Here is a 22,868-nt window from a genome sequence, read left to right on the forward strand (position 1 = left end):
TATCTTATTGGGCCTAATTCAAAATAGCACCTTATTAGATTTCCATTTGAAATTCATTTCTTCCTCCCCATAACCCCCTGCAAATGCTTGTTTGTTGAAGCTCTGGCCAAACCTGGGTCCATATCTGAATTACTTCTCCATCTGTCTGCTATCCCCTAGACTGTGAATATATTGACAACAGGAGTAGGGCACTTTCTCCATTGTTTTCCTAGGACAGTATCTAGCCCAGAGTTCTAATTATAGTAGTTCCTTGGTATCCAAGGAAGACTGGCTCTAGAAGCTCCCCAAGGATACCAAAATCCAAGGATGCTCAAGTCTCTTATATAAAATGGTTTCATATTTGCATATAACCTATGCACACCTTCCTGTATACTTTAAATAACCTCTAGAGTACTTGTAGTACCTAATACAATGTAAATACTATGTAAATAGTTGCCAAAGTGTGGCAAATTCAAGTTTTGCTTTTTGGAGCTTTCTGGAATTATTTTTTCCTGAATATTTTCCATCCTTGGCCGATTGAATCTGCCTATGCAGAACCTACAGATACAGAGGGCCCACTGCATGTAAGTTTTCAGAATCATTACCAGCATTTGCTTAATTGAATTAAATAATACACATTTGTCTCAAAACCATTAAGTTGATAATATTGTCAGCTAATACTCAATGAGACACCAGGTTGTATGTAGAGCTGGAGACAGAATTTGTTCACACCAACAATATAACATTTACTAAATGATCGGATAACTAGTAAGAATACAGGTGCACTATAAAGTTTTGAATTTGACTGTGGACTCTTGAGCCAGACATCCTGGGTTTGAATATTACCCTGACAACTTGCTACATATACAAAGAAGTCTAAGACTGTGCTATTTCTATACCCAGCTCTTAATTTCTGTGGCTACCTTGTACATGCCAAGTTGGCTCATGAAGATACTCATCTCTGAAGGCTCCAGCCTCAGTCCCAGTGTTCAATATGCTTTGTTTAATTACATTTTTATATTTATTACATTTATATTTATTATTTATATAAATATTATTATTTTATATTTATTATTTGTGAACTCCAGATAATAATGTTAGATCCTTCTTATGTCAGCTAGATATTGTCCCAATCTTCCTTCTCTTCAAACCAATTTAGAGAAACATCAGAGTTAAGCAAGTGGTTTTTCCATCTGGAGACTAGTTACAGAATGAGATTTCAGATTCCACCATTTGAAACTCGAACAAGAAAGAGAATGTCTCACTAGTAAACTGCAAATTTTATCATATTATTTCTCTCATAGAATTAGGGTTATTTTTGGAGAGGGCTTCTTGTGGGAAGTAGGTTAGCAAACAATGAGTCTGTAAGTCCACTGGATGCTGTTCTTATCCACAAGCCAATTGCTAAACCATGGCAGGTCCAGAGCACTGCAGAAGTGTTTGACTGTGGCTCAGGAAACACCTCACAGCCTCAGTGCTCTGCTACTTGTTTCAAACCTCTCTAAGCTCAGTTCCCCTCTATTTCTGACCCTCTTAGCTTCACATATCTTGGTTCAATCTGCTTTGGTAATCTGGCCTTGCATTGTTTATATTAATATGTACCAGAAAGCCTCATAGAGTGCCTCCCATGTAACTGCCCCTCACCTTCACACTTTGTAAACATGAACACAAGATAGCCATGGGCTGGGACTGGACCCAAGCACATCACTGGACGAACCTCTGACCAATGCCTCTTCTACAGGAGAAGATCCAATTTTCAAATAAAAGTTCTCTGTTAAATCTTGAAGCCTGGTATAGCAAGTAACTCATGTGCAAGATTACTGTCAATTCAGTCTCATTTGTAAAAAACAAACTACTCCTATATAGGAGCAATGATTAAGTTTTATTGCTTCAATTTCTGAGGATGACCTAAAAAGGACCAGCTTTGTAACTCCAAGGAACAGGAGTTTGAGGTCTACCATGGGCCTAATTGAGTATTATCACTTCCTATTCAGTTGAACTTAGCTCATCAGACATTTTACTACCTTTGACTCCACATGCACAGAGTAGGTGCTCGATGAATATTTGTTGCTGGACGAATTAGAAATTTATCACACTTGTCCCTAGAGGTTCCAGAGTCCCTGTCTTCTCCCAAGCTCATGTTATTAATAGCAATATCAAGACATCTGAAGTGAAATTATTTTAAATATCACAGTCTTCTTCTATACTGACCATAGAGATTAAAGGCCTAAGGGATTTCCAAAAGAAATAAAGGCAATTATTAAACAGACATACAAAAAAAGTCTTCTCTCCAGCAATAATACCAGTTCCAGAATGAAAAGAAAATTGGAAATACTCTGTAAGACTCACATATGGTGACTGAGACTGCAAGTACGATTTCCAACAGGAGAATGAGGTGAATAACTCTGTTCTCACAAATTAACCATTATTTTCACTAATACGTAACCCATCTCTGCAAATGGTAAGGTCTAGGGGAAGTCTGCAATGACCCTGTCACTTAGATTTTTTTCATGACACAAAGCTCAAATAGCACCAAATATCCTGTTTGGCCTTCATGAAACCACTGTTCTCTACTACTCTTTAAAAGTAGGAATCGGTATATCTTGGCAAAGATCAAGATCAAAGATCTAGACCTCTTCTCTTTCTAAGTCATATGTAAGTGCATCTCAAGATAGATATAGTTTATAAATGAGTCTCTGGAGCCTCTATGAAGATCACTCCATGTTGGAAAGTCTCTGTTTTTCATGGGAAATGTGAAATTGATCTCCATAGCTATCCTTGTATCTGGGCATAATTAAATGAGAATCAGAGAACTCCTCCCCAAAGAAAATTCATTTTTCCCTTTCTTCCTTTTTTAAATTTTTCATTTACTTTCAGTTTTACTACTTCCTTGCTTTTTTACACCACTGTAATTATCAATAGTTGCTTGCTGAAATTCATCAACCACAGTCCATGATGGTTATCAGGAGAGAAGCTACATCCAATAAGATTATCTAGGGCTTCCCTGGTGACGCAGTGGTTGAGAGTCCGTCTGCCGATGCAGGGGACACGGGTTCGTGCCCCGGTCCGGGAAGATCCCACAGGCCGCGGAGCAGCTGGGCCCGTGAGCCATGGCCGCTGAGCCTGCGCGTCCGGAGCCTGTGCTCCGCAGCGGGAGAGGCCACAACAGTGAGAGACCCGCGTACCGCAAAAAAAAAAAAAAAAAAAAAGATTATCTAGCACAATTTCTGGCACATGTCAAACACTCAATACATGTTACTTTTGCTTTTCTTCTCTTTCTGAGCATCAGTCTACAACTCAACCATAACTATTAATCAAATATTTGAACTTTGTCTTTCCTAAAAAACTACTGTTTTGCATGAAGAGTTGCATGTATATTTTTGTAATTTTATGTTCTGTTCAAAGACGCGATAGAAAAGAGATATTATTTATATAAGTTTTAAAAATATCAGCAATTAATTATGTTTTACATGATGTAAAATATCTATAGTGGAAAAAGGTTTATTTTCTAAAACTGTCAGTGAAGCATCTGCTACATACCTAATGTGAATGGAAGGTTTGAGAGGGATAAAACTTCCACCTGAAATGCATTACCAGCAAGTACCTAGCAATCTTACCTCCTTACTTTAAAGATATGATATTACAAAGACACAATATTAACTGTGTCCCTCTGTGGTTATCCTCTCATTAAAATCTGTTCTAGTTTTCATAGTTCCTTTTGTTCTTCAACAATCACATTCTAGGAACTAACTCTGGCAACTGAAGTTTGATTCAGGAAAAACTATGAACGTCCACATTACTCATTCTCTCATTCATTCTTTCCATCCTTAGGTTCTGCCTTTTCTAATCTATAGCTTGTGTGACCCACACAACCAAATTTAAGGAAAGTACCCATCCCAGGTTTCTACACGCATTCTAACACAATCTAGAATCTCATCCTCATAAAATCCAATTACTAAACAGTAAGATTCATGTGTTGCTCTCATGAAAATTTGTCCCACTTATTTTCTAATTCAGTAAAGCTACTGGTTCAAATGTGAAACCAGGTGAAAGAAAGATGAAGTCTTAACTGGTTCCCCTGAGGGACTGTTTTGGAATAAAGCTTTAAGGGCTTCCACTTGATTCATACTTAATAGGCCAATGTCTCTTCTGCCTTCATGAGGAAAAAACGAAAACAAAAAAGTATCTGCTCTGATCAATAGTGTCACCAGCAAAGCCCATTAACAATTTCTTGGTAATAAAATAAAGTCTAACCTTTTTCTTTTCCTTTGTGCTCAAGTCAAGTTTCACTTGTTCACAGGGGGCCGCATGCTGAGGCCTCACACCTGCCCTTCAGACCAGAGTTCCTCCTAAGAAACAACCGTGCCAACACCTTAGTTTGGGGACCCATGTGCAGAAGCGCTGAGCAGGACCCTCAGTTCAAGATGGCGGCGGCGGGCCATGTGCAGAGATGCCGCGCCAGGCACTGCGATCTGGAGCGTGAGCAGCACAGCTGTGCCAGCCCGGGGAGAATCCCACCCCCTCCTGCTGAGATCCTTGTAAAGCAGCCCCGCCCACGGCCTGTCGGGAGAGAGTGTGCTGCATGTGCTCTAGAGCGGGAGCTCCCACCTTTCCATTCTCTCATCAGAGAACAAAGCTTTCCTTTGCTTCTGAACCCAACTCAGTCTCCTTCTATTGGTTCAAGCTACACCAGGCAGAAGGTCCTTTATTGGGGACCGACTTGGGAGGGACTGGTAACAGTGGTATTTAGTCATGTGTACTTTTGTTTGGATTCCAACAAAGGTTTAACTTCCTTGCCTTCCCCCCCACACACAAAAAAAGATATTTAAACACTAGTGCATGATGATAAAATTAAATTTTACAAACGTAAAAATGAAGAAATGTCATTTGTAGCAAAAAATTCAAATTAAAAATTTTTATAGGTTTCATTATTTAATCTCTAGACAGAACAGAAGAATTTTTTTAATGCAATTTTTATCACAAGAGAATCTTGTTTTCTTGAAAAAGGACCTTTTTAAAATTCCAGGTTAAAGTACCACAAAATAATCAAGGTCTGCACATCACAGGTAAAACCCTTCAGCTATTATTGAAACATAAGTATAATTACACACTGGAAAAAGATATTATCAGCAGAGAAAAGATGCCTTAAGTATTCTTTGTCTTTTTCCAAACTGATGGACACGAGTGAGCTCTAATATCATTATGTTTAGAAATGGCTTCATCCAGATCCAACTGTACACCATTAATGTTCACTTCCATACAGCCATTATAAAAGGCATTCACTGGTGTGGCACTGAATGGAACATCTGTAAAAACAGAATATTAAAATATTAGCCCAGGATTAGCATCTTACTTGCTTATAGTTAGAGGAATGATTCAGACTGCCCATTTCCAACCAAAATCTAATCCTAAAGGAAAAGTTAATAATGTAATTCTGTTCAATAAATTCATATTAAGTGACTCCTGTGTATATAAGGTATTGTGCTTGGCACTGAATTCAGCATAGCATGAGTTCCTCTGATTGCGTAAACAGTTCCAGCCAAACCTTAGGTAAAGAAACATACTTTAAAAAGAGTAGAAAATAGCGTATTCTTCCTTGTGATGTTCTACTTTGTTATTTCCTCTTTAAATCTGAGCAATAGTTTAAGCATTATTAAGTCATTTTTTCAACTCAAAATTATAGTTACATGGAAATCTTTTTTAAATGCCACAATAAATATATCTCTTTTATTTTTGCTGGAATTCTATATTTTCCAACGAAATAGTGTCTTGCTGAGCATACGATAGCAGGTCGTGATAGGGAATTCACTTTTATGTAATGTTTGGTGTTCTGAAAAATAACAGTTTTAATAATACTTCAGTAAATAGGGCCTCTAGGCCTTTCTACACTTTACTCTCCTTATCAAACTTAATACTTAGGCGACACCCTTGGATTCCTAAGAACTGTGGTTCATCTTCAAAACATCCATCTCTCTATTTGCTTCCTCTTTTTTTGGCATCTCATCTCCATAAATTTTAATCCCAATGGATATTCTTCAGCCCTTATTCTTCCTCCTCAGTGTCTTATGCAAAAAAATATATACTTCAAATGTCCCACTTCTAACTTGCCAATGTAGTGAATAAGTCCATACTTTTCTATGGGCTCATAGCATTTTTTAAGAAAACCTTTCAAGTCTGGCTGACTATCATAGGTTATACCACTGTTATAAATATCCTCAGAATCATCTATTTCCCCTGATTTTCAATTCATAACATGCAATTTAACACATCTATTTTGCATAACAATCAATTTACCCATCCCATAGTTCACACTCTCAATGTCTCAATTTCCAGTTCTCCTCAATTTTTCCTCACTCTTTTTCTAAACACATCTTGCCTAAAGTCAGTTCTCAGTGCTGTTGCCAAAGTCCTGGAACCACTGAAATTCTGATATTTTCATTTCTTTTGAACTCTTTCATTGTTTGTTTGATTTCCTAAAATTGCATTCAACTAATTTGTGAATAAGGTAGTAGGTGGATTTCAATGCAGAATTCATTCATTTGAACTGTAATTTTACTTCCTAATAATTAATCACGTTAATGTAACTATGTATCTATATCTATCCATGGATCTATCAATCCATTGATTTATAACTTTTGCAGCCTATTTACTTCTTTTTTCTTTTTGTATATCTTGGCCGCGCCGCATGGCTGGCAGGATTTCAGTTCTCCGACCAGGGACTGAACCCGGGCCATGGCAACGAAAGCACCGAATCCTAACCACTGGACCGCCAAGGAATTTTCCTACAGCCTATTTACTTCTATTCCCCCAAAACCCAGATAAAATTTCCATATATGGGAAATGAACACACTGAGCAGTTAAAGTAACTTAATGAAGGTTACTAGAAGTCTAGACATCAAACTCAGAATTCTCCCCATGAGAATAGCATGCAAATGGTATTTGAAAATGCTTCTAAAAAACTTTCTGCCTCAATTTTTTTGTCATTTAAAGAAAAGTGTTGATGGCAATTTTATGTTTTCCAATATTAACTATTTTTCCTCCAGTTTTCCCCATCTTGGTAAATGGAATCTTCACCCATGCAACTGCTCATGCCAAATACCTAAGAGCTTCTTTCAATCATTAATTTCTATTAGCTCTGTTTCTCACATACATCTCCAATCTATTCACTGTATAGTATCTCCACTGCCATCACCCTAGTCCAGCAGCCTCCCCAGCTTCCTCATCTGCAAAATGGAGATAACAATAGTACCTACCTCACAGGACTACTTTAAATATCAAATGGGTTGATACAATTGAAGCACTCTGAACAACGCACAGACTGTTTATTATACACTAAATATGAACGATGGCTGTATCGTTGTCACTACTGTTATTATTACTGCTTCCCCAGCTGAACTACTTCAGTAGCCCCCAACTCATCTCATCCACTTTTGTCTCCCACCTGTCCATCTCCATCCATTATGCAGGGAAATTCTTTTAAACTTCATTATTGATAGACCACTTCCTTGTCTAAAACTTGTTAATGATTCTCAAGGCTCTAATAATAAGATGCATGACCATGAACCAGGTCTACAAACCTCCCACCCACCCACCCATTTCACAGCCTCCGCTTGCAGTACCATCCTCCTTGCCCAATGTGCTCTCACCATACTGGTCTTCTATGTATTCCTCAAGCATGTCAACCCCTTTCCATTTTGCCATGGACACTTTTACCTGCATACTAGTTCCAGTCTCCACCCTCATCACCTGGTTAACTTCATTTAATCCTTCAAATATCAGATTTGTATCTTACTGCCTTCTTCAGAGAGCTTGTTCCTGGCCCCCATAACCAGATCAAGCCTCATTTTCAGGCTCTAATAGTAACCCCTACTTTTCTTTCATAGAAGTTATGAAATCTTTTTTTTATATTTTCCTAATCACTTGTTTAATATGTACCTCTGCCGCTAGATTGTAAAGGTCTTAAGAGGAGAGATCATATCCATTTGTTTATTGCTGTGTCCCTACTGCCTGAGACATAGGTTCTTAATAATATTGGGTGACTGATGGTTGAATTGAAGAATAAATATTAAACTCAGAAGATAACTGTGAGGATAAAATGAAATAATAAATCATTTCTGGCTAGGATAGTCAAATGCAGCAAAGCTTGGTTAGTTTCAGTTTACCATTAAATAAATTAAATAAAAATGTACCAATAAAATGTTCATGCAAACCCCCAGAAAAAGAATAATGGATACTGGAATTTTCTCTTCCCTTCTGATGCCCCTTTACTCTAACTACATATGCTGTATATATATATATAGATAGATAGATAGACAGATAGATGCTGTTTTACTACAATTACATATTTAAAATACTATCAATTTCATTAAAAATATACTTTTTAAAACTGAAGAAAAAGTAAGAAGATACCTGGAAGGCCACCCAAGTAAGTGGCCACTGTTTCTTTCATTGCTTTGTTCAAGATGGCAAATTGTCTTTGAAAGTCTTCAGAGTGGAAGCTGTCTTTTCTATTTTGAGTCAACAGCTCCAAATTGTTTCTGTTGACTCTGATTTCCAGAAGGGATTGTTGATTAGAGCACAGACTTAGGGCCTCTATCCGAGCTATTACCATATTTTCAACAGATACCAGGATATCCTGAAGAACAGAGCAAAGACTCAATATAACAAGTACTAACGTTAATGCTGCTTAAGAGAGACTTTAGTTTGTGAAATTCAAAAACAGAATTTCAATGAGGTGGGGAAAAGTATGATAGAGCTTTCAAATTTATTTAAATGAAAAAACTACTATTATCGTAATCATAATTTTAAAATACACATTAGTTTTAAAAACTCCAGGTTTAGCTAAGATGTACATGTATAGCAGGTTCCGAAAATTCAATAAACTAACAGCATTGTCTCACTAACAATGGGAACCAAAGTAGTGTCTTAAGCAATACATTTCTGTTTATGAGCCTTCCTAATTTCAAAACCTACATATAGAAAGGAAGGAGTTGAATCATTCTTTGTTGGGGAAAAGTCTTGGAAATTTTGAAGTGCTTTAGTAAGCACATGCCAGCAAGACTGAAAGGTTTATTTGTGCCACACAAGAAATCCTGTAGACTTGGGACAAATTTTATGAAGTCTCTGAGAAAGAAAAACCAGGATTGCCAGCAGTAAGTTACACAGTATTTACCAGAAGGTTCTCTCTCTCTCTCTATATATATATATATTTTTTTTTTTTTTCTGAACTTTTCAAACTGCTGATACACTAAATTACTCAACTTGTTGAGAGTCATCTATACATCTAGCTTCCCGGCGTGTAGAGGAAATATAAAAAGAGAGAAAAAATAAAATCAAAATGAGGGAGACGGTTGTTATGATGCTTCCCAGATGGTAGAAAGATAGTCTGAAGTGTTTACTTAGGAATCCAAGATACCAATGCTAAATGAAGCCTATACTTCCCAAATACAGCTTAGCTGAGGAAATCTGTTACTGTGTTATACACATGCATATCCTGAACTCAGGAAAAGTCAGCTGAGAAAATGTTCCAGAATGATCAATATTATGTGGAATAATGTTATGAAACGTTGTTCACAGATCATAAGAAGGCAATCTGACACACCAAAAAAAAAGGGGGGCTGTGGCCATGAAGACAAACACAGAAAAGATAAAATAAATATCAAAGACATGGCACTTGTTAACCTCCTCTACCGTGTGAATGTAGTGTTGAAGGCAGGATTTCCATTTTGCTTAAAGAACAAAACAAGCAAAAAGAAAAGCTGAAACCCAAATGTAGCAAGCTCCTGTGGTCACTGGAGACAAAAGCTCAGCAGGATCTTTTTAGGTTGCTTACAGTTAACCATCAGAAACTGCCCCCATCCATCCTTTAAGTGGCAAATAGCATCCCTTTTGATCACTACAGGCATTATTCAATTATATGTCTCTTTCTAAAAGCCACAGAGAGCATCCAAGCCAACCGCGGCACAAACGAAAGCTGCTTGCTGTAACTTGGAATCCCCCCACTGTGGATGACACAAGGACAGAACTATTAGCCTCTAATAGAAGTTGAATAATACAGATCTGATAACTCTCATGTTTTCTTTTATCCAAGAGGTTTTTCCTGTGCTTTCTCCTAATTTCAAGGCAGAGTTGCCAGCAGGAAGCTAAATAGACTGGTTTTAGTTTTCTGTAGTCTTTCCTAATTTACTTATGGGAGAAAAGATTAAGAGTGCCAGAAAACACAAAACATTATAATTAGGCACTGAACATTTCAGAGTGGATTGCAGTCAGACTCACTTCTATTTTGTTAATACATACAAATTCCCATGATACTTCAAAGATTCTGAATAAGGGCAGATCTCTGGGTACTCAGAGAAGACTCCAAGCAACCTTTGTGTGAGTCTGCCTAATCGGAGCTATAGATGCAATAGGCTTTTCCATTCCCCCCTCCCATCCCTTTACTTCTTGGTTCAAACCTTGGAAATAAGCCAGCAAAAAAAGTAACAATGATGAATATTTATTGAATCTTTAATGATGTGCTAGAGGCTGTGCCAAATAGCTTATATAAGTTATTTAATTTTCAAAATAGCACTTTGAGGTAAATACTGCAATTTTATCCATTTTACGAATTAAAAAAAAATTACAAACCAAGGATCATAAAGGTTTAAAGTTACCTGAAGCTCTTCAGTGGCGGAGTCCACCAAGGACAAGGCAAAGGGCACTGTGTTACTGGAAACCAAGGCCAACATAACACCGGTGCCCGACGATGGGCGAATATTCAAGGACACGTTTACTTGCCAAGCCTCAGGATTGGATACATTCTCTGTTTAAACAATGAAACAGAAGCAGGATCAATGTCCTCCTAAGGTGCACCAGAAGGAATTAAGTATAATCTTATCAATACTCAAAGCCATCTTTGTGTGATACTAAAGATTTTAGTCCTCTTTTTCAATGATCTATATAACCAAGGCACAACAGAGCAAAAGAAAAACAGTTTTCAAGGCAGGCAAGAAACACAGATGGAGCCTCATCCTTTTGTTCTTCTTCCTACAACAGAATTCTGGATTGTGGTGTTCAGGATTACTACGATTTTTTCCATTTGCTCTTTAATAGCTCTTCCTTCTGTCTTATATATTCTCCCATGGTCAAATCTCAGAGTGGTTGTATTTTAAAGTACACATTAGAAGAAAGTTCAACACATTTACTGTACTATTTCTGAGGGAAAATTTGGGTATAGCTGCCACCCCCCGCCCCACTTCTCTTCCATATAGGGGTCAGATTAGAGCAGTGGGAAAGCAAAGTATGATTTCTATACATAGGGGTGTGGGATGGTGTAGTGGTAGAGAAATACTCTGAAGTCAATAGTTAACTTTGAAATTCTAATAGGAGCTCTTGTGTGATTCTCTTATCATAATACTTAACATTCTTTCTCTTAATTACTAGGTCAATTGTCTACCCAACTAGAGTGCAAGCTCTACATGTCTCTATCATCACTGTCTTCCTCAGCAGTCCCTTGACAAATATTTATTGAATTAATATGATTTCAAAATAGTTTGATTTCTGAAAATATTAGTTTACAATCTGAATGCAGTCTTCGTCATTCAACATAAAGTAATGTACAACAATAGCCCAAATACTACTTGGAGGCTTTAAAAAGGTGAATGTGAATGGAGAAAATAATTTTCCTTTGACAAGATGTTCTTCCATTTAGCCACATCTAATACTATAACATTTTTCACTATAATCCTTTAATTCCCACGCAAGAGAAAAAACATGCATATAATCATTTTGAAGTAAGTAAATTTACTCTAAGATATTAACAAACTCAAACTAAAATGAACATGTAAATGTACAGAAATTATAATGTAACATTAAATATTAATTATAAAGTAGGTCACTTTCATATTACCTGTGAAATAACTAATTACTTATGAAAGTAATTTCTTTCAGGTGCAATAAAACTCTTATTTTCATTTTCTTTCCAGAGATTTCTTTTTGTCCTTTGAACAAATTGTGGGCCTAATTTTTGCCTATGTCCAGTCATCAACTCAATTTAAACTTTTTTTTTAAAAAAAATACCTTCATATACAGAACAGAGCTAAAGTTAAAGATGTATTAATTTATGTTAGGAAACAGAAAGCACTAGTGTAAGATGCTTTCTTAAAACTGTAGCAATACTTTTTAAGGCTGAAAATAAAAAATTTAAAATATGTTTTTTTCTTAAATCAGAGATATCAAAATCAACACTAAATTTATAATACAAACTGTTAGTAGCTCAAATAATGAACTCCTAAAACACAAAAAAACAGAGACGCCAATAAAATAATTAAGATACACAAATACCTAATAAACATATGGTGAGATATTCAACTTCAGTAGAAACTGGGATAATAATTAGAACTACAAGATTTAATTTTTCAACTCTCAAATTAGAAACAAATCCCAAGCACAAACTTTCTTCTCTTGGTAAAAGTACAAATTGATAAATCATCTTTGGAAGAGAATCTGATTGAACAGTAGGAATTATACCTTTGCATAACCTTTGATGGAGAGAATCTGAGATTCTCTCCTACAGAATTAATCACATGAGGGTACAAGGATAAATGTCCAAGGATATCCCAGAAGTATTATTTGTAAAGGTAAAAACCTGGGGTCGGTTTGGCAAGAGTTCCTGTTCCTATTAGACTATAGAAAACTGCGGAGAGTACTCGTTCCCATTCTTAAAACAACAAAAGACCAATTATCTATATAAGTACAACTTTTCTTGAACTATCACCAAGAGCCGAGGTTGCAGAACAACTGACTAGAAACCTAAAGGAAGACAGATGCTTCGAGGGAGAAACAGGAGGAGAGTACTCTCTTACCCAAGGCAGACAAAAAACACTATACAATTTGGTAAAAAGCATGTAGGTAAAAATCTTAACAAAACGCTAAAGTCCAAGTAGGGGCTGGTGTGAGAATATAGAAGCCAGGGAAACCGCAAACACATGGGAAATTCATACCCATTCAAAGGATCTTACTGGGTGCTCAAGAGAAAAACTGGGAGAAGAGAAAGAGATTAGAGAAAGTTTCCTTCCTAGTACAAGCCCAAGGCGAGAGGAACAGCAAACTGCAGAAAAGGCACAAAGTCTCACCCAGATCATTCTTTGTCTGCTCTAAGCAAGACTTAAAGCATTAGGGGAAAGGCAGCAAAACCTTGTTGCTGTTAGGTCACATCAAAGTCCCATTGCACCTACAGATTAGGGAATGAAAATAGCAAAAAACAAAACAACAACAAAAAATCATTTACCCTGGGGAAGGAGCAGGAATACACCTTGAGTCCTGACCATTAGATATCTCCCTTACTGGTGGGCAGGAGGGGGGATAGTGGAAAGTCCACACCCCTGAGACACAGGAATGTTAACACCTGTCTAAGACTGAATCTGCACCAGAACATTAGAGAATGCTCCTCTGACCCCCAGACCCCTCTAAATTGCTAGCAAATGTCAAGTAACAACTAAGAGCACTTCTGGGAGTGAAACAAGACCAGAGAGAGACACTTTCTTGAGGCAAATGAAAGCAATATCTAAAGCTGAGGGTGGATCAGTTATTAAGAAAAATCCTCTGGCCGCTACCCTAAGCACAAGGTATATTAAAGGAATTTGAAGGGTAGTCATGGAAACAAGAAAACCGAAGCAGCTCAATTCTTGACTAGATTGATTCAAGTCCCCTCATTAAGTGTCTAGCAAAAGGAGAGCTGTGCTCATCTCCAAATGTAAATATTATTTATCTCAGTCTCTACTGTTTTATCTGACACCCACCTTTAAACAAAAATTATTAAATGCAGAAGGAAGCATGGAAAAATGACCCACAGTCAAGAGAAAAAGCAATCAATATGACCAGATTTAGATATGACACAGATATTGGAACTGTCAGACAAGGAATTTAATTATGATTAATAAGTTGAAGGCTTGGGTGGAAAAGATGGACAACACGCATGAACAGATGGGAAATTTTAACAAAGAGGTTGATATTTTAGGAAAGGATTAAATGGAAATGCTAGAAATAAAGATGAATACCTTTGATGCATTAATCAGTAGACTCAATACAACTGAGAAACTGGTGAACCTTAAAACAGGTAAATTTAATTTACCCAAAATTAATCAGATTATGTGCCAATAACCTTTAAATAACAACATAAGCATATTCAACTCCATTTTTTCTCCCAATATACTTGGAAAAATTCTATTAAAAATATATAACAGTATGAATAAGCCTAACACTATATCTGGCACATAGTAAGTACTCAACAATGTTTACTGAAGGAATTATTGCTGTTTGTTAATGAATAAATTTAAACAGTAATGAGAAAAGAAAGATAAAATGGGAAATCACTTACTATAATCTATGCTAAATTGAGCAACTCCAGAACCAGGATAGTAGGAACCCTTCTCCACAGTGACAAGACAATGCTTATTTTGTTTTTCTTGAATGATCTCCTTTACTCCTGAAGCTCCTTGATTCATCAAATTCCAGCCTCGAATACATCCATCTAGACGAGGGTTAATCTAACAATTTAAAATATAGATCAATGAAAGCATTTTAAACTTAAAAAAGACAGACTCATAAATGAAGTGGCTTAATTGATTATAAGATATAGGTTTTCATTTAGAGGCAAAATTCTTTCTTTGATGACATTTTAAAGTACTTAACATATTTTGAATTTTATCTAAATTTTGTTCAAGGTGTCCTTCAGATGGACAGTCTTTTTCAGTAAAAGTGAGCTTATGCCATCAGAGACCTCCACTGGGATCCTAGTGATTTTTAACACCTCAAGCCCCACCTGCCTCTTCTGCATCATCCAGCACTAACTCTTCTGCTATCGAGTTCCATATATGCTTCTAGCTGTGCCCCTGAGTTCTAAGCTGCTTTCTGTTTTTCTTTAACTGCATTTACAACTAGGTTTGTCTTGTCGTCAGATACTAAGCCTCTTCAGGAACAAAAGTGTTTGCATTCTTCAGTCTCACCAAAGCAACCAGCCACATTCAAGACATGCAGCCATTTCATAAATAGTTGATTCTTTTTGAATAATTTATTTTACTTTTTAAATGTCTTGATTTATCAATTTCAAAGGACAGGTATATTCACTCTGACATGAGTTAACTAATTCAGGTTTTATATCATATCACAGAAATCTTTTAAAAGCTAAGGTAACTGAAAGATGGATACAAAATGGTCAATATTTAAGTTAAATCAGCAAGTGTAAAATTGGCAGACCCATGACTTCAAATGAAAAATTTAAAACTCTTCAAGGTCATTGATTAGTCTCCTTCATGAAACCTTTTCCATGGTAGTTAGTCAAATACCACATACAGAAAATCATCTGTTATATCTAACTTCAATTTATGACAGGCTGCAGTTATATTCCCACCAAAAATTTTTCTATTTAAAACATTCCACTTCATGTGCTATCCTTATCTCCCAAATTTTAGTCCTAAAACAGACCTAAGAAAGGTCTTTGACAGGCTTCTACAAAATCATGTAATTTTGGACTCATATATGTATTTATATGTTTAATGGCTGAGTATGGACTATTATAATGTTAACGTTGAACTGATACTCGGAGAATTTTTGAAAATCTACTTCTCCATGAGTAATGCTGGGAATTTAAATAGGCTCAAAAACACTACATTCATTTTCTTATTTCCTTAATATAATTTCAAGGGTTGATAATGTTATTTTTCCATGTTCAATTCAAGTTTTCACAGTTGGTATGTTCAACAAAATAACTTCATTTGACTCTCAGAAAAACACATTTTCAAATCTATTACAGATGAAGGAATTCATCCATGATGAACGATATAAGCTTGGATCCTTACCGGTCTAATGAGTGCATTCTCCACTTTCCGAGGTATTCCTGCAAAGTATACTTTGGTTTCTAGAAACCCATTGGTAGGCTTAAAAAGGCTTTCAGGTTTATTTATATTCATTACAGCTTCTTTAGCTATTTTTACACTAATACTCTGTTCTAATTCTTCCACGGAGACCTATAATTAAAAAGACAAAAATTATCAAACAACCAAACATTACTGCATTTCATTTGAAACACCACGATTGAAAAATCCTGTTATTATTCCAGTATATAATTTTCCAAAGTAATCATTTTACTGTACTTGTTAATTTGTTCCAATACATTTGAAATGTCACATTAGTATAAAGGTGATAAAAATGTGTTTTAGTGTGGTAATTCTTGATCGAAAATTAAATCAATACCATATTTTAAAGTTTAAAAATCAATATTTTTCTATTATATTTAAACACCCATTTATAATATATATCTTTCAACACCAGTGTGCCATAAAATTAACAGTTTAAAAAAAGAAAGTGGGGGCTTCCCAGGTGGCACAGTGGTTGAGAGTTCGCCTGCCGATGCAGGGGACGTGGGTTCGTGCCCTGGTCCGGGAGGATCCCGCATGCCGCGGAGCAGCTGGGCCCGTGAGCCATGGCCGCTGGGCCTGCACGTCCAGAGCCTGTGCTCCACAGCGGGAGGGGCCACGGCAGTGAGAGGCCCGCGTACTGCAAAAAAGAAAATCTTAGAAAACTTTTAAGTGCCCTTATTTTGCATTTGTCTGATAGTATAAATATGAAATCAATAAGGTAAATAAAATTTTAATATAAATTAAGAGAAGTTAGTACATTCAGTATTCTGTTCATTATGCACAAATTATATTTTATTTCAAAATTCAAAAATAGTTGAGATCATAAGAAAGCACATTAAATTAAATTGGTTTTTTCCAATTTTGAAAGTAGTTTGGATTTCTAAAAACGGTTGGAAGTAGTGGTAACCAACAATTAAAAAAAAAAAATCTTCCCTGGACTTCCCTAGTAGCCCAGTGGTAAAGAATCCCCCTTCCAATGCAGGGACCGAGGGTTTGATCCCTGGTCGGGAAACTAAGATCACCACATACTGCAGGGCAACTAAGCCCAGACGCCACAACTATTGAGCTTGTGAGACTCAACAAGAGCCCACGTGCCGCAAACTACAGAGCTCACGTGCTCTGGAGCCCGCGAGCCACAACTAGAGAGAGAAAACCCGCGCGCTGCAACTAGAGAGAAGCCCGAGCGCCGCAACGAAGAGACCGCGTGCCTTAACAAAAAGATCCCACATGCCTCAACATAGATCCCGTGTGTCGCAAATAAGACGTGTTGCAGACAAAAAAACAAGGAAAATAAATAAATAAAATAAATAAATATTTAAAAAAAAAATCTTCCCATAAAGGCAATTTGAAGAACCATTGCTGCAATCTCCTTATGTAAAACTGTAGGACTCTAAATGCAAACTCTTCGTTTACTTATCAATCAGGGAAGCCAAACAATAGGCATATTAAAGCACTACTACGGGAAGGAAAAATCTATGCTCTAAAGTAAATAAAATAAATTTGGTAACATTTACAGATTTAAAGTTGGTCAAGGCTCTGTCCTTAATATAACCAGTCACCATCATTTTATTCTAATGATTATTCCCTCCTTGAAAGATGTTCTTAACTTAGCCTCCAGGACCTCCGTCTGGCTTGCTTCTCCTCACACCCCTTCTCAGTCTTCTTTGCTGGATCCTCTTCTTCTCAACCTCTATAATAAGCCCCAGAGTTCATCCCTCTAGTCATGCAAATATTTTTAAAGGGGGCTTTATTGCCCCACTCTAGGGCAAATTTGGGGGTGGTGGGCACTTTTAGTTTTCACAGTAAGTGGTATGCTGACATTGCAAGATGCTAGACACACCCTGCAATATGCAGGATAGTCATGCAAAATAAATAATAAAATATCCAATATCCTACAAATTTTCTGAACCTTCCTAGTAGATATTCATGTAGGGTATACTCATGCTTATAATTACCTGTGCTTGTGTGTAATATAAACACTAAATATCTGTTGTACCACTTCAGCATTCGCTGAATTTTTCAAGAATGTAATAATCTTGTAAACAAAGAAGAGATTGATGTTTGTTTTGTTTGGATCTTTATCAAGATTTTCTCACCATTTTGTAAAATTACTATTACTAATGGCAATACCATTTATGCACTTATGGTTTTTCAGTTGCCAATACAACACCCCCAAGCATGTCTTCAGTTGTAGCTTTCATGTTATTCTATGTATAGGAGTAAGCTTTGACAAATATTATACTTGAACTTGAGCATTTACATATGGAAATACATATTACTTTCTAAAAATTATTTTCTTTTTTATATAATAATTAGAGCATTATATTGGATGTGATAGAGTTTAAAACGACAGATTGACAATAACCAATCTCAGGGCCTTTAAAGCCCTCTTTATGCTGAATACCAAAAAGTTTTTATCTACCTTAAATTGAAAGCTGGACCTTAAAAATATATACAGAATCTGACCACTTCTCACCACTCCCACTATCAACACTCCAGTCAAAGCTGCCATCTTCTCTCCACTGTGTTGTTGCCATAGTCTCCTAACCCCACATCCTATTCTGTCCTTACTCTCTACTGTCTAGTTTCCACAAAGCCATTAGGTCCTAACCAGGATTATCTTTTAACATGCAAATTAGATTATGTCACTTCTCAAAATCATCTAAGTTAGCCTAAGACTCTGTATTTGCTGTTCACGTGACAGAATTATCTTCCCCCGAAAAGTTCTCCAGTCTTGTGTCCTCAAGTCTCTTTCTAATGTAATCTCATCAGAGATGGCTTTCCTGATTCCATATGCACACTCACCATCATCATTCTCTATTGCCTGGCCTTGCTTTTCTTTTTTCTCATAGCATTAATCACTATCTGGCATGTCTATTTGTTGATGCATTTGTGGTTTTCATCTCACCACCACAATGCAAGCTCCATTAGAGCAGGGACTTTGTTTTATTCACTGTTGTATCCCCACCACCTAGAAGAAGGAATAGCACATAAAGTGCTCAATAAATATTTTGTTGAATAAATGAAATTATTATACAAATTATATATTTCCCACCAATATTAGGATTATACCCAACTATGAAATATAATAATCACTTACAAAGTAGCAATATTTATTCCTACAGGTTGTAGCCATTCTAATGACTTAATCATTACACATTCAATTTTTTAAATCTGAATTACAAAACAATTCTGTAATATGCTTTAATTCTAATTTCTTATTTTTAAAGTATTTTATTTAAAATTTTAAAATAATCCATAGTCCAGTTTACAGATTAATTTAACTTAACCACTTTGTCATTAATTAAAATACTTAAAGTATTTATTTATTTGAAATAATTTCTGTGCTGCATAAATTTGTTTGAAACAGTATATAATTCTTTAATAAATCATCAGGATTAAAAGCTAGTAAAACTACCATGCTCGGGGACGTAAAATGCATAAATTGTTACAATATTGAATTACAATTTAAAGAAAAACAGCCAGCACCAAGTTTATTACCAGAGTCAAGTTTTTCTCTGACTTGCTTATTGTTCTTAAACTTTATTTTTTATATAAACTTGTATTCAGTTTATAGAGGGAGATTTTAATGTAAGTGTTTTAGTTAAAACATGGGCATATCATTAAATAATAGTTTCTTTTTAACAAGAATCATAAACATAGGAGACAAATAAATGAAACTGAACAGCTACCTTCCATCCATCCCGAATCCTGTCTCTTTTTATTTATTTATTTTTTTGCAGTACGCGGGCCTCTCACTGTTGTGGCCTCTCCCGTTGCGGAGCACAGGCTCCGGAAGCGCAGGCCCAGCGGTCATGGCTCACGGGCCCAGCCGCTCCGCGGCATGTGGGATCTTCCCGGACCGGGGCACGAACCCGTGTCCCCTGCATCGGCAGGCGGACTCTCAACCACTGCGCCACCAGGGAAGCCCTCGAATCCTGTCTTTAATAATATCACTCATGAACAGTTCTTTAATAAACACTACTTGCAACTCATGATAATTTCACATAAATATTTACCTTCTTCTTTATACATATTATATCCTACCTAGAAATTTATCTAAATTCACCTTCAAACAGCTGATATTTTCAATTTGTATAAACTCATTAGAAAAAATTCTGTTCACTCTCTTTTGCTGCAAAAGTGATTTTAGCAGTTTTAGATAGGTGATTTAGGGACGTTAGACATTAAAATGTATTCTGCAGCACATTGGAGGTATAGCTGTATGCATCAAATATTCTAGATAGAGATATAGTAGGAAAGATGTAGTAACAAAGATACACTAATAAGCATTAGAAGTCAGAGAATTTTAGTGACTTCTCTGACAGTTGCATTTGATCTTGTGAAGACACTATTCTTTTAGAGTTAGGAGCCCAAAATCCATGGCTGCCAAAAGACAGACAGCCCCCTTTTTGGTGAACCATATCTGCACCCAACTGTTCTTTATTACCACCTTCCTGTAACATATTTCACATTATATTGTATTAGTTCATAAGGCAGCATCAGCTACTAAACTGTGAGGTACTAACCTCGAGCAAGGACAAACTCTTGCTATAGTTTTAGAGCCTTGAACTCAGGGATGTAGCACTTTAAACATGCTCACTAAAAGCTTATTGCGTATATGACTGCAAGAGTGGATAAATATAAGAATGAAATAATTTAGTGATGACTTTACATGGCTGCTCAACATGGACCTCTTGTCAGTTCCCACAGGCTTAGGTAGTGTCTGTTTGGGGCACAACATTCTTCTCTCTGCTCTTCTCTGCTGAAAGTAGCATTGATTTAATTGCAGAAAGGAATTCTCCCCTCTGTGGACTAACAGTAACCCCTTCTCCAAGTAATTCCTTCTCCAAGAAAAGTTCCATTTTAATACAGTAAATTAAAGTGCTGTTCTTGATTATTAAAATAAAGACTCACTTTTAGGGATTATCTAAAAATACTAGTTTCTAAGCACTATAATTGGTACCAGCTAGTGTATCCTGTTTGTACAAACTGATTATACCTACATGATAATATTTAAAATTAAATTAAATTTTTTATTTTGCTACTATGTGTATTTCTCTTTTACATTAAAAATATTGATGGCTATCCAGTGTAGTTGTCCTTGATCAGTGTTGTCTTAGAATAACCCCTGACCTATAGGAGCAATATCACTGTTCACCCAGTGACAGCCACTAAAAAAGGTAAAAAGTTAAGGACAGAGTAGTTGTCTTTAACAAAGCAAATAACTGAAAACAACTTCAGTTATGGGAAATCTGCAATATATTGAGAGATAATAACTTCTCAGGCTGTTTCAGGGATTTACAGCATGTAGAATATACTTCACACAACATCAGATAAACCCAAAATTATTTTGCTTTGGTATCACTATTAAAAAAATGATCAATGATTTTATACAAATTGCATCAAAGTGGAAAGATTCTTCATGAATTCAGCAAAACGTACCATATTCCATAAACCATCATTAATAACTTTGCCTCCAGTTGTGACTTTGGCTGTATATTCATTCTTAAACTGAATTTCAATCTTGCCCTCACGAAGTGCAATCAGGAACCAAGCTGAGTGATCAGAAGATTCTGCATACAGGATAACACCTTCTGAATCATATGTCCGGAAATCAAATTCAGCTGAAAATCTAAACAATGGACAAAGAGAGAGACTTAATAGTAAGAAATATTGAAGACTATGTTATTCTTTTTTTTTCTTGTACTGGCAAACAGCAATACGTTGAAAGAGTCAACTCTTTCCCTGGAAAAAATAAAAGAGAAGGGCAGGACTAAGCTGTTCTTGTATTATCTCTGGCTCCATGTGTGTTTAAAATCAAGTTATTATACCTTCTTGCTTATTCGTGGAATCTTTTTTCCCAATGAAAAGATGCTCTGATAATTTTTCATCTTTTGGCATTTGTTTTGAAGGCACTCTTTAAAATGCTGGAATACTCATGTACAAATATTAGGCATATTGTCTCTCTCCTGGAGCCTTTTATACACTATGTAATCTGACATTAAGATTCCTTTTTTTTTTTTTTTTTTTTGCTGTATCCATACGTGATTAGTAAAAGATGTTACAATTCCATGATTGAAGTTTATCCATCAAAAACATATTTTCCTATGATTTCATATATGTCAGGAAGGAATCACTCACAGAGATACACAAGGTAGTATCTGGATGATTGCAAGCTTAATTAAGACTTCATGTGTGGTAAAGGAAGGTAAAGTCAAAGACTTTTAAATGTATCTGTTCATTTAATTTCAAAAGCTCTCCCAAACTCTAATTGCATAAATTACTATACTAGAGTACATGGAAGGAGAGCTTAAAAGATATAGTCATGCGTTTGGGGCTATCTGAGCTCTGATAACACCTGTTGCTGTTAAGACTCTGCACATATATGTATGTAGCTACTACAGGGGAGGAAAAAATCTTAAGTATGCTGGACTAAAAAATAATATATACCAATTCAGTGCCCTTAGGATACTTTAATGAGAATTAGCATTAAAGTTTCCAAGGAACCAGCAAAGCAAAATGACTGAAAAAAGATAAACAGGGAATAGGAAAAATAGTTGTATAACTATTAGTCATCTGAGTTAAGTTAAATTAAAGGTAATTTAAGTTAAAAAATCAAGAATTCAGATAATTACTAAATAAGGCAAGAAAGAATCCCACACTCTTTCTTATTCCACATATAATAGTATAGTGATAGAGGCACCACTTGCAATGGGGCACAAATCTATCTCAAATGGAACAAAGAAAAAGTGATAGGGCTTCCCTGGTGGCGCAGTGGTTGAGAGTCCGCCTGCTGATGCAGGGGACATGGGTTCGTGCCCCGGTCCGGGAAGATCCCACGTGCCGTGGAGCGGCTGGGCCCGTGAGCCACGGCTGCTGAGCCTGCGCGTCCGGAGCCTGTGCTCCGCAACGGGAGAGGCCACAACAGTGAGAGGCCCGCGTACGGCAAAAAAAAAAAAGAAAAAGAAAAAGTGATAGAATAAACTTTTT

At 36.3% G+C, this 22,868-nt stretch overlaps 1 protein-coding gene across 1 annotated transcript in view; it reads right to left on the reverse strand.

Moving 5' to 3' along the window:
* Positions 1-4,898: 4,898 nt before the first annotated feature.
* The window catches only part of PROS1 (protein S), a 55,481-nt gene continuing 37,511 nt past the window's right edge, over positions 4,899-22,868 (reverse strand). The window contains exons 10-15 of the mRNA XM_060010493.2: positions 21,321-21,510; positions 15,816-15,983; positions 14,336-14,504; positions 10,632-10,780; positions 8,389-8,614; positions 4,899-5,285 (exon numbers count right to left, since the gene is read on the reverse strand). Of these exons, the coding sequence (XP_059866476.1) occupies positions 5,125-5,285; positions 8,389-8,614; positions 10,632-10,780; positions 14,336-14,504; positions 15,816-15,983; positions 21,321-21,510 (1,063 nt within the window). The 3' untranslated portion in view covers positions 4,899-5,124. The remainder of the gene's footprint in view (positions 5,286-8,388; positions 8,615-10,631; positions 10,781-14,335; positions 14,505-15,815; positions 15,984-21,320; positions 21,511-22,868) is intronic.

Source organism: Delphinus delphis, chromosome 4, assembly GCF_949987515.2.
Source record: "Delphinus delphis chromosome 4, mDelDel1.2, whole genome shotgun sequence".
Classification (NCBI taxonomy): domain Eukaryota; kingdom Metazoa; phylum Chordata; class Mammalia; order Artiodactyla; family Delphinidae; genus Delphinus; species Delphinus delphis.